The sequence below is a fragment of the Perna viridis genome, chromosome 9 (genome assembly GCF_037379345.1).
Source record: "Perna viridis isolate PV_CMFRI_1.1 ecotype Kerala chromosome 9, ASM3737934v1, whole genome shotgun sequence".
Classification (NCBI taxonomy): Eukaryota; Metazoa; Mollusca; class Bivalvia; order Mytilida; family Mytilidae; genus Perna; species Perna viridis.
Genome location: NC_142453.1, coordinates 41,742,784 through 41,755,885, shown reverse-complemented (window position 1 = coordinate 41,755,885; position 13,102 = coordinate 41,742,784). Strand labels below are relative to the sequence as shown.

The 13,102-nt window shown below is 33.3% G+C and overlaps 1 protein-coding gene across 1 annotated transcript in view; it reads right to left on the bottom strand.

Annotated features, from left to right (window-relative positions):
- The window catches only part of LOC148608578 (putative neural-cadherin 2), a 41,572-nt gene that overhangs the window by 11,954 nt on the left and 16,516 nt on the right, over window positions 1–13,102 (bottom strand). Inside the window, exons 9-23 of the mRNA XM_088546988.1 lie at window positions 12,532–12,984; window positions 11,745–12,122; window positions 10,881–11,084; window positions 9,281–9,467; window positions 8,691–8,831; window positions 7,897–8,018; window positions 7,288–7,464; window positions 5,920–6,238; window positions 4,327–4,784; window positions 3,738–3,982; window positions 3,071–3,237; window positions 2,200–2,454; window positions 1,341–1,562; window positions 494–608; window positions 64–242 (exon numbers count right to left, since the gene is read on the bottom strand). Of these exons, the coding sequence (XP_088403114.1) occupies window positions 64–242; window positions 494–608; window positions 1,341–1,562; window positions 2,200–2,454; window positions 3,071–3,237; window positions 3,738–3,982; window positions 4,327–4,784; window positions 5,920–6,238; window positions 7,288–7,464; window positions 7,897–8,018; window positions 8,691–8,831; window positions 9,281–9,467; window positions 10,881–11,084; window positions 11,745–12,122; window positions 12,532–12,984 (3,622 nt within the window). The remainder of the gene's footprint in view (window positions 1–63; window positions 243–493; window positions 609–1,340; window positions 1,563–2,199; window positions 2,455–3,070; window positions 3,238–3,737; window positions 3,983–4,326; window positions 4,785–5,919; window positions 6,239–7,287; window positions 7,465–7,896; window positions 8,019–8,690; window positions 8,832–9,280; window positions 9,468–10,880; window positions 11,085–11,744; window positions 12,123–12,531; window positions 12,985–13,102) is intronic.

The window sequence follows — 13,102 nt, the reverse complement described above, 5'->3', positions numbered from 1 at the left end:
TTCAAATAAAAATCATACATACAAAAAGGCTTATTGATTAGACTAGGAAATGACAGTACTGACCAGAAAGCCTTATGGATCCAGACTTGTACGGTGCTTCCTCTGGCATCTCCTCAATCTTCACAACAACATCTGATGCTGCTGTTGTGGCAAACTTTCGGTCATATACATCTACTTTAAACCTCCATGTTCCTGTAGGCACATTGTGCAATAAGGTTACCATACCATCTGCTGCATTCACACTGAAAATACCATAGGATATCATTGCCTTTATAAGGATATAGTTATTGTGTTTTAGTTTTACAAAATATTTTGATAAAACCCACGAATAAAAGGACAAAATTAAAAAAAAAAATCAACTGATGTTGATTTTTTCCAATACCACTCTTATCAAGATAAAAAATATATATATATTTTAATTTCCCTAGGAAATTATCTAAAAATGTACCAAGTTAGATAAATGAACTCAATTTTTCTTTCAAAAGTGTTATACCTGAAGAACTTGGCCATTTCAGTCGGTCCTCTGAATGTAAAAGTCTTGTCATCAATGTCATGATCATCCAGGTCTTCATAGTTCACAAAGCCTATTGGTATGTTCTTGAACATCCCTAAAAATAATTATATTATGAATTAAAGTATATGTTCACTTACAATATTACTCAGTCTCTGATTCAGAAACAGGGGCTCATTACAATTGACTATACAGATCATAAACATTATCAGGGCCCCCATATATTTTTTAATCTGGTTCCTAATCTGGTTTCCTGGTCAATATCATAAGCAATCCAAAGATTGCTTAAAATTTTAGAGAAACTTGTGGAACAAAAACATTACCCTCACTTCATGGTAACCGGTTGTTCTGATTGAGAAACATTAATGGGTCATCAGGGTTATGAAAGTGTAATCAAATCAAAGGAACCAAGATTCTAATGGGAGCCACCTGATTTGGGAGCATATCGTATTCATGCTATTTTGGATGCTAAAAGCAAGCCAAAATCAATGACAAAGAATGTTTGACGTATAGCAACTTTGATTACTTCTTCTATCCAGTTTTTGAGCATTAAAAACATATCAAAAATATCAAACATCTTTGTAAATACTCAATATGAGTCAATCAACAAACCTATAGCCAGAAATTTTCTAGGGAGTTAGGAGGGGGTGTTTTTGACGACACATTTTCCCAAGATATTAATAATAAGTGTTTAAACAATTCTATGCTTGTTTTTAACATGTCCAATTTCATTTCTATTTTGCTTCAAAAAGGGAAGTTATATCCCCTGAACAACACTGATTACTTGTTCTAGAAAGGACCAGATGAAATAGAGGAACAGCTTTCTTACCTTTATAATTATATACATGTATATTCTGTGTACCAGGACCATGTGGGTTATCATTGATGTCTCCAATCTCTATTGTCAATGTGTTGGTACCAGTCATTGACAAGGCCCCAGTCACTCCCCGCTTGTCCCACATTTTAATTGGTAAGTAGTAGAATTTTTGTTGCTCCCTGTCAAACACCTGCTTTGTCCTAATTTGTGCGACACCATTTCCACCATCCCCATCTAAAAATATACATAACATTAACACAATGACAAAGAACCTTAGTATGCATGCTCACAATACCCCATGCACCCCCATTCACACTCTTTAGAAAAGTTCAGTCCCTCTCCCAAAACAGTGGTCACCCTTTACTGAGTTAAGTGAAAATCAATCCCATCAACCTTTATATACCTATCAACAAAGTTTAAGGATATAGGAAAAAAATGGATGTACTATGCAGATGACAAGCCTTTATCAGACTGTAGACAGGACACAATCATCTTAGGGCTTTTCCAGCTTAGAATGGGCAGGGGGTTGAAACTCAACTGGATTTTTATTATCGAGGCATTTAAGGTTCATTCTTTGATAACAGCATTGTCTAAATATTACAATATAATTAAATACTATTGGTGATACCCCTGTTATGCTTTAGTGTTCCAAACCCTCAGGACATTTTTTCTGGAATAGTCTTTATAACAAATTCTTCAAGTGAGTGATCTGATCACTTCTTAAGTTATCCTGAGGAAACCAACAGGAGAACAATGGACAAATTGATGTACAAATGCCCATTAATAAAAAAACTGAGCCCATCACATAAAACTTACAAACGGTCAGGTATATAAAGCCAGATTAAAGAAGTTAACAATAAGACACACTTACTACGATCAAAGGTCAAACTAAATTTACACTGGGCAGCATTGGGGTCTGTTGGATTGCAGGGAACCTCAGAGAATCCAAAAGGTGGTCCATATTCTGCTGAATCAGGGTCGTCACCTTCAACAGTTGTCACCAGTGTTTGGGCTGCTTCACCCTCCTTTACTGTAGCATATGGTTTACCTTTTATCCTTGGGTAATTATCATTTATATCAAGGACATTTACTGTTAGAGTTGCTGTTCCTGTTTGCTGGGGATAACCTAAAATCAAAATTATAGACAGATTTATTACTGAGCAACATTCTTCATGACTCACTGAACATCACCCAAGATCAAAATCATATAGGTTACTTACAGATTTACATTTCTAGTAAATCTTGGGTGATTTTTATTGACAAGGGACCGCTTGTTAGAAAGATTACTCCACTGAATAAGTCTAGTACAGTCCATATAAGTTTTTCTTCGAATTAATATTTATCTGCTAAAGACAGTTTTGGGCCAATATTGACAGAATACAGTGAATAGTCATATTCATGGTTTGGGAATGGAATTAAGGGATAGTAATTATTTTATTAAGGAAAATGAACATTTCACTAGTTCTTAAACTTGAACACAAATAATTGATGAACTTGAATTTTGAATAGGTTCGTGTATGAAATTTTACAATTTTTTTCACATACCTGTAGAGAAAAAAGTGGAATAGCCATTGTTTGGAAGAGAGAAGACCCAAACCAAAATGTGAAAAAAAAAATCAAATGCAGTCTAGAGGTTTTTAATGAATGTGACCAAAAAAAATTTAAAAACTTTTTAAATTTCTTTGAAAAACTAGTTTGTGGAGTTCTATCAGAAATACTGAATAGAATCAGTCATTACATACCAGAATCCATAGCAAGAATTTTAACTGTATGCTTGGCAATTGTCTCTCTATCTAACTCTCTCTGTAGAATGACAGTAGTGTACTGCTGATCTGCATCACTTGGGTAGTTTTGGAGTCTGAAGTACTTTCTTGGTTCTTGATCAAGAGGTGCTTGAGCTATTGAATACCTGAAATATGATAAGGTTTATTTTTAGTTAAAACAGTAACTACTGTGAAAGAAATTTATGGATACCAATTTTCATGGATTAGGGAAGAAACTCAAATTTTGTGGATTCTTGAATTCATGCCCTTTGAGGTTTTCAGTATTCACATCAATAGGAATTTTCTTTTCATTGAGAACCAAGTTTTGTTGTTTGAACTACCCAAAAAAACCACGAAAATTAGTTCCCCACCAACAATAGAACTTTCACAGTATTACAAAATTACATAATCACTATAAATAATATGGCACATAACATTTCAACATGTTCAAAAAGAATTCAAAAGCAAGTCCTCAAATTTTGTAAAGTTTCAGAGTAACATTCTTGCAAAAAAATAAAGCAAACTAAACTTGTAACACCTAAGCTAAATGAACTAGTCTGTCAACATCCATTCAGAGAAAACCCCAAAATAAATGGTACAATAAATACAATTGTAAATAAACAATTAATAATAAACAATTACATACTTGATCTGGCCATTAATGCCATTGTCTCTATCTGTGGCTGTGAAGTTGGCTATGACTGTCCCCACTGGATTCTGTGGTCCCTCTAATAAACTTTTCTCTTTGTTTTCCTCCTTAAATATTGGTTTTTCATCATTGACATCAGTGATTGTTATCTGAATGTTTGTTGATGCTGAAAACTTGTTGTCTCTATCCACTACCGTAGCAGTTAAATTAAAAAATGTTTCTCCCGCTTCGAAGTCAGGGTTCTAAAAGTAGAAGCAAGTCTTAAAATAGACAAAATCCATAGTAAATAGACCAAACACTTCTATAAATAGACATGTATTTGCCTAACCCATGGAAGTTGGTACCCTGCAAAAAAAATAACTCCTTCACATTGATACAAATGGTGAATATCTGTTAGGATGGTTTGTTGATATCTATTTATATTGTAAAATGATTTATTGATTTCATATTTCTATTTCCTATCTATTTTTTCATTGTTATTCTTTATGGAGGACTACAGTTTTTTTCTGCTAGACACGAAAGTTGACCCTCCTACTCCTCTTTGTTTTTTTATAAACATAATGAATAGCACTATAAGACAACTTACACTACCATTGTAAACACCAATAATGCCTTCTCTCCCCTGAGTGTCAATTGTGAAATGTGCATAAGCTTCTTTATTGAGAGAATATCTTAGAGTTTCATCAACATCCGGATCATATGCTTTGATCTTTAAAATCTGTCCACTATGTGTCTCTGGTATAGTTTCTTTATAAACAGTCTGGTTGAATACAGGTGGGTTGTCATTGATGTCAATCAGATTAATGGTGACAGTCGCTGTACTGCTTTGAGCCTGAGGTGTTCCCTTATCGGTCGCCATGACAACAAAAGTATACTGGCTATACATCTCTCGATCCAAAGTACCAATAGTGGTATGGACAATACCTGAATCAGGTTCTATTCTGAAGGCTGTACTAGGATTACCTTGTCCAATCATTTGGAAGGAAAACTGAGCATTAACTCCTTCATCATAGTCTTCAGCTTGAACTCTCATTACAGATTGACCTAAAACATTCAAATTTAAAAACATAGAATAACCTTCATTGTCTTTCATTAGTTTTATGTTAAAACTATTTATTCCATGATACTGTAAGCTACTGACAAATCATCAAGATCTAATCTAAATGTACTTGAGTATCTAATTACCAACATTTTAAATCAGTAGCAATAAAAGGTCATGACAAAATTATAAGGATCTCTGTGATCAAATGTAGGCTTATATAATCATACTATCAAACATATCATATTATTAAGGAAAAAAAAGAATTGTACATGTCAACAAAAATAATTAATTGTCTTAAAACCAGGAAATTTTAAAAGCTGAAGCTGATTTAGAAAGCATTAAATTAACATTTTAATATGACATGTTTCAAAGCTCATAAAACCAAAGCTCTGTTCAAAAAGTGATAAACATTTGACCAATTTTGTTTTGTTTGTTTGTTGGGGTTTAACGTCCGAGCAGCAATATTTCAGCTATATTCAGATGATGAACATGAAATTGATGATAAAATGAACATGAAATGATGATGAAATGAAAAAGGGATGGAACACAAGGACAATGGGGTCGACAAATTTTGATTGCCACTGGAAATAGGGAGAGGTGGGTAGGGTTGGGCAATTTAGCCTCCTGTGGCGGAGCCCTATGGTTCCTACTTCAGGAGAATACCACAGTATGGTTCTTTAATGTGCGAGGAACGTGGCATCTTTCCCAACACGGTGCACCACTATGGTTTGTGGTCAGGTTTCCGTATTATAGCCTGACAACCCCAGCATGTAACATGCCAGGGGTACCCCATTCCACCACCTGGGGCACACATCCCAGTTGCTCTATTTAGTCGCCTTTTACGACAAGCTTAGTGCTGCTGCAGGCCTATTCTTTTAACACCTGGACCTGCCATTTGACCAATGTCATGGACATTTGACAGTCTGTTTTGCAATGTCACAGATTAATTTTATATCATTTTACAGACTTCTCAACAGAATTTCACTCAAAAGCAGTCACAATTTCGTGGAACACATAGGCTGTGTATAAATAAAAAAGGAGAAATATAAATCACAGAAACTCCACTTTATAGTAATTTTACCATGGGCTGGCCATATATATATATATTCAAAGCAAAGTATAATTCAGGTTACTTACCCACAGGTGAATTTTCCTTTACTGAACCTGTTGGATTTAATGGTGTAAACACAGGAGCATTGTCATTTATATCTATAGGTTTAATCTGAACTGTGGCATAACCTGTCAATCTTGTTGTTTCACCTGGTTCATCAATGGCCAATAAATTAAACTGGTAAACGGCACGTCCATCTGGCTTGTCACGATCCAGCTTCCCAACAAGATTAAGAACACCAGTGGTAGAATCGATCGTGAAGAGTTGAGATATTTTAGGATCGTCATTGGCAATTTTATATTCCATACCTTTCTGCCTAAATGTGTCAGGATCAGTGGCATTTGCCTGAAATCATTCAAATTTGCATGTACAAAAATATATACAGTAAACGGTGTTCACAGATAACATCATGAAACATGTTAATTCTGATAGTTCATATTAAAAAAAACTTATAAATGGCATGATTGATTAATCCTGAAAAAAATACTGCCATTTTAATAACACAACTGCTAAGAAACTACTTTACTTGGTGGATAACCAACCTAAGAAATTGAAAAGTAACAAAACGACTATTTTGTCAAACTTTTCTTGCTCATAAAATATTCATACAGCTCAAAGTGCAACAAATGATTATGACATATTGCTCCTATGATTTGATTATCATATGGTAATCAGATGACTACATGTATGGAAATATACATGTTAGAATCATTGAATAACTAAAGTAATAATGACATCATAATGAGCATCAAACAGAAATTAATTACATGTTCCTGGCAGTTTGTGTAGACATAGACAATAACAGTGTATTGACTTGAAAACAATATATAGAGATGAGGTTTAGAATCAGAATAAAACAAATGGCTATGCTGAGCATTTCTTTTTTGTACCAAATTCAATTATCATTTTTTTTCATTCTAGTCGAAATACTGTTATTGTCTTTATACTTTAATCATTTATCAAATTAAGTTTAATTTGTATACGACATGTTTATAACCACATACATTTCTTCCCCACTAGTAGACCCCGACAGTGAAACTACACATTTCTTCCCCACTAGTGGACCACGATGGTGAAACTACACATTTCTTCCCACTAGTGGCCCCTGATGTTGAACTACATATTTCTTCCCCACTTGTGGACCCCCATGATGAAACTATACATTTCATCCCCACTAGTAGACCACAATGGTGAAACTACACATTTCTTCCCCACTAGTAGCCCCTGATGGTGAAACTACAATAAACAGGTAGTTCATGCAAGGGTAGGAAAGTAGTTATATACTGTCAGTGACCATATATCATCAATAAATATACTGCCAATACATTTTGGTTACTTCAATAGAAGAATTGCAGTATAATTGATTTTATAAGATATGAGTAGGGTATACTTACAGTTAATATATATTTGGGATTGCTGAGTGAGTAATCAACCTCTTCAGTTACATTAGTGATTAAGTAACTTGAAGGATTAAATATCGGTGGATTATCATTTACATCAATAATCGATACTTCTACTATGGTCTCAGCAGTAAATTTGCCATCATCAACTTTTACTGTGAGATTGTATTTCTGTAAAATGAGCAAGGTAAAGGTTAGTAAAAGACTAATTAATTAATTAAAGCATTGACTAGGTGGTGTGATTGATGATTAATCAATTAATTAATCAATAAATTAGTCAATCAATCACAGATGCTTTGCACATGTTTTGTAGTACATTCCTACTACTCCCATTTTTTTTTAAAAAGCTGGTTAAAAGTAAAATTTACCGTGGGAAAAGGAAAAATTCTCCTGACAACATAGAGTTATACTGAATAAACATTATAATTATCTTAATTAACTTTAAGGGATATTATACTATACATATTGATTCTCCAAGTATTTGTACACTGAGTAATTTCTAGGCTTCTCATAAGTATACAGAAAATATACATATGGCTACATAGAAAAACAATTTTCCTTTCTAAATTGAGAAAAAAAAATGAAAAAGCAAAGTTCGCTTACATTTGGTCCTGTTTCATAATCCAGATTACCACCTACTACAATTTCTCCTATCAATTCCCTGGTCTTAATGGCAAAGAAATTTGAGCCTGCCCCCTGTACTATACTATACTGGAACACAGCCTCTGTAAAAATAGTCATGTATAGATTTTTGTAAACATATTAATTATTGTGGTTGCTAATTTTTCTGTCAAGTGAACATTTTCACAGGTATCAATTTCTGCTGCTTAAAAAATGAAAAGTGTTCTACAGTGTTAAAAATCAATTTTGTGGGTACAATTTTTTGTGCTTTTCAGTCCACCATGAAAATAGCAAAAATTAATACACTGCAAAAGTTAACACTTTTACAGTAAGTGTACAAATATATCTCTTTAAATCTTTAAATTAAAGCATTGCAGAAATTATATCTTAGCCAACATGTAGTCAGAAATTTTATCTTAGCCAATAAGTAGTCAGAAATTATATCTAAGCCAATACGTAGTCAGAAATTATATCTTAGTCAACATGTAGTCAGAAATTATATCTTAGCCAATAAGTAGTCAGAAATTATATCTAAGCCAATAAGTAGTCAGAAATAATATTTTAGCCAATAAGTAGTCAGAAATTATAACTGAGCCAATATGTAATCAGAAATCATACTTTTAGCCAATACATAGTCAGAAATTATATCTGAGCCAATACTAAGTCAAAAAAAATATTTTAAAAATTATTTAAAAATCAGAAAATGTGATTACAATACCAGTAATTAAAACAATTTCATTTATCAGTTTTTACATTTTCTGGCACAGTGTTCATACCATCTAGATCTTTAGCCTCAACTGTGGTAATGATATCAGATATAAAAGCATCTTCTCTAATGTTAGCTGTGTAAAGTTGTTGCTCAAAAAATGGTCTGTTGTCATTTACATCACCAATCTTCACACGTACTTGTGCAGTATCTGGAATAAAGATAGAATTAAATCACCAATTTTTACACATACTTGAAAGAATACTAACTCAAAAAACCTTGAAATAAATTGTATACATATAAGTTGTTATATCTAATTGTTGAGGGAATTTGATAAAACAATTTAAAAACAAATGAATGACTTATTTTAAAAATATGTTGATCATCAACATTAACGAGTTCAACTTAAACTGCAACACATCAGATTGGTTCAGTTAAAACATTTGAGGTGGAGTCTCAAGATTGCAGGTAAACAATACTGATTCCACATTTTTAGTGAAACCTTGTATTGATTAGTTTAATATCTGCAAAAACTTTAGTTTGAAAACAAATCATATGCCCAATTAAAGTCCGTGACGTTATAGCTACATGAATCCACACTGTTTTCTATAAGCTTAAAAATCAAAACTATGAAGGACCATCATACTGCCTAAAACATACCGCTGTTTGGTTGGTTATTGGATGAACCGGGACGTGCCGATGGGTAACCGTCATTTACTTCGACCTTTAAGACAATGTAGTGTCCAGGTATACTCTCTCTGTCAAATACTGAAGCAGTTTGTATAACACCAGTTTGTTCATTAATTGTAAAGTTCTGTGCACTAACACCATCTAATGAGTACTTCAACTGTGGAAGAGTAAAATCATGTTTATACAATGTATATCATGTAATGAGGAGGAATTTAGAAGATATCAATGTAATTTTAATATATGTAAATTCAACTTCTGAAAATTTTAATTAAAAAATGGTTTTCATATAGTAAAACACTGAACTTTCAGACAATACTGTGAAAGCACTATTTTTTTTGGGGCACCAATTTTCATGGTTTTCATGGATAGGCCAAACCACGAAATTTGGTTCCCAATGAAAAGGAGAATCCCTTGATGTGTATACTGAAAACCTCAAAACCACAAATTCAAGAATCCACAAACTTGTGTTTCTTCCGTAATTCATGAAAATTGGTATCCACGAATTAAAATACTTTCACAATAATAAAGAAAAGGATTGATAAGATAAAGGTTCACCTTCATTATACCCCTACTTAAAAAGCATGGGAAATATAGTGATGATAGTGTCTGTCCGTCATTCTGTCTGTAACTAAAATTTCTGTCAATGATTTCTTGGTTTCTACAAGTTGGAATAATTAGATATATGATATAAGAATTACCCATGGTGACTTGTACCATGTCTACCCTTTCCTGCTTTCTAGGTTATCTACTTTCTGTTTTCCGAGCGACTTAACAGTTTTTACATGTGAGGTATTATGAAATTTGTGTCATAGATTTCTCAGAACCTATTTGAGGGAATGATTGTTTTTTTTTGGTGTATGACTTAAGCATGATGACTTGTACTTTTTTTTAAGTTTTCTATGTCATCTACTTCCTGCTTTTACATGGGAAATTTTCCACAGCAGATTTCTCAGCACCCATTCAAGGGAATGATTAGTTTTTCTGAATATGGCTTAAGCATCATGACTTGAACAGTGTTTCCCATTTCCAGCTTTCTAGGTCATTTACTTCATGTTTTTCGAGCGATTTAGAATTTTTTCATGTGCGGTATTGGGAAATTTTCCATCACAGATGTCTTAACACCCATAAGAAGGAATGATAAGATGTTTGATGATATACACTTCAAAGGTGACAAGTACACAGCACTTTTGAATATATCAAGATTTAAGATTTCTGTGTATACAGTCACTTTTGGAGAAGTGAGGGTATAGTTTTAGTAAGCACTGCCCAGTTTTCATTTATTTCCTGCAGATAGATATTAATATTTGATAAGGAAGCTTTTCAATGGATATTTTAAATCCTTACTTTTTCTTTCAAAAAAGATGTTTTATCTTTTAACCAAGGTTTGACTGTAGAAGAAATGTGTCTCAAAATGAAAAAAAAAATAATATACCAAAAAAACACTCAAATCATGGAAAAGCAATACAAAAATTAAAGCCCTACCTTGATATTAGAAAGACGTGTGCATATTCATAAACTGGCTGAGAATAGAAAAAAAAAAGATTTTCCTTACAGAAGTCTCAGAACTCACTTGTTTAAAGCGTGCATCAATATCTTCATCAGCAGCAGCTAAAGTAGTGACAACAGCACCAGCCGCTAGATTTTCCTGGACTGATGCTTCAATGAATGTAGTAATTGGATCACGCCCACGAAAGAAAGGAATCTCATCATTTTGATCCAAAATAACAATCTGAGGGAAGACATCACTGGTTACCTGTACACCTAGTTTGCTATCCTAAAATGATAAAACAGTAACTGTCCATATACAAATATTATGGTAGACCAAGTAGGATTAAAATAAGGCCTCAGTTTGTAGGCTCAACCTGGTGCCTGGTACACTAAATAGGGTTACCTTAGAATATGGTATCAGTTCACAGGCTCTCCCTAGTACCTGGTACACCAATAAAGGTTAACCTAAAATAAGGTATCAATTTATAGGCTATCCTCAGTGCCTGGTACACCAAGAAGGATTATCTTAGAATAAGGTCTAATTATTCAGAGTTTGGTTTAGACAGGTTTTTTCTGTAACAACAAAACAGCAGCTCCACATCATTTCTATTTTCTTTGTATTTATAAAAAATGAACTTTGAACCAAAATACTGACTTTGAACAGCCTAATGCACTTTAACCAATATATAACAACCATTCATCAATATCCTGATTTAATTAATTTTAAAGATTATACTGCAAAATTTACACCTACGGAGAATGAACTAGGAAATCCTGATAATCTTAGAAAAATGTTCATGTTTACAGTTTTCTTTAAAGCCATTTCATTACATAACCTGATGTTAAATGTGGTACATTAAGCAATCCACCATGATATGATATCATTATCATAACAGTATCATTCATAGTTGATAGGAATTCTATAAATTTAATCTCTTATACTAACCCTAGCTCTCAGCTGGAAGGAGTAAGATTTCGTTTCTTCATAATTTAATCTATTCAGGATGTAGATGTTGACTTGGTTTGGATTATTGTCATCCTGTTTTATATAAAATGGTGGGACCTGACTTCCTGCATTACCATCAGCAATTGCTGTAAATGTGACACCAGTGCTACCAGCAATCTGAGATGTGGCTGTCAAACTGCCAACTAAGAAATCCTGTGGGACAGTCTCATTAACGCTAAACTGAGGTGATGTTGTACTCCATTTTGGTGGGCTTAAATCATCATTGTCTGTTATTGTTATTTCTATTGAAACATTATCAGAACTCTGGGATGGTGTACCTTTATCTGTTGCTTTAATACTGAATGTTGTAGGATTGGGCTGAAATAAAGAAATACAGTATGAAAAACAATATGTACCAGTTTCCTTTCTATGTCTGAGTACATAGTTGACATCAGACAGTAATAATCTTGAACATTGAACTCAGTTTCAATTAATTTGATCAACAATGCAGGAATTATGTGAGAGCGAAAGCATTTTGTTAAAACCAACAGACAGGCTTAAAATTTAAATTCAATAATGTTTAGCTCACTTAGTAAATTTAAAATTTTTTTACACTTAAAAATGTTCGGCTATTAGGATATATTTTGTAAGTGTTTACAACAATAGTAATACATGTAAATACCTTTGCTAGAAGAAAGTTACAGATTTAAGTAAAGAATTTCATTAATATACAAGATTGTGATACAAATGTAGCTCGCATACAAAAAATATGTAAATTTAAACTTACTGCACTGCTCAGAGCTTGAGAAACTGAGATTACACCAGTGGCATTGTTTATATCAAAGAAATCTGATGCTGTTACTTTACTGTAGACTATCTCAGCATTCTGTCCAATATCTTTATCTGTTGCCTTCACTGTCATAACAATTCTCCCAATACCAGCAGTTCTTACAATATTACCTTTATACAATGACACTCCAAACTCAGGTTTATTATCATTGTCATCTCCTATCGAAATCTGAAATGTACAGTATTCATCACCAGGGGGAGTTCCCCTATCAACAGCTTTAACTGTGAAGAAGAGATACCGAGATCCAAAGCTTTCTCGATCTAGAACTTTCTCTGTACTGACAACTCCAGTTGTTTTGTTTATGGTGAAATAAACTTCTTGATTTCCAGGTGTAACAGCAAAATAATCCACTATTCCGTTTTCTCCTCTGTTATTATCTGTTGCCGATACCTGAAACAGGAAAGACAACTATTATGCAGTACCATAACAGGATACCCAAGTATAATACAGCATGTATAATCATAACAACTATAAGCAGTTTTAACATGTAACATGAGAGATGGCTACA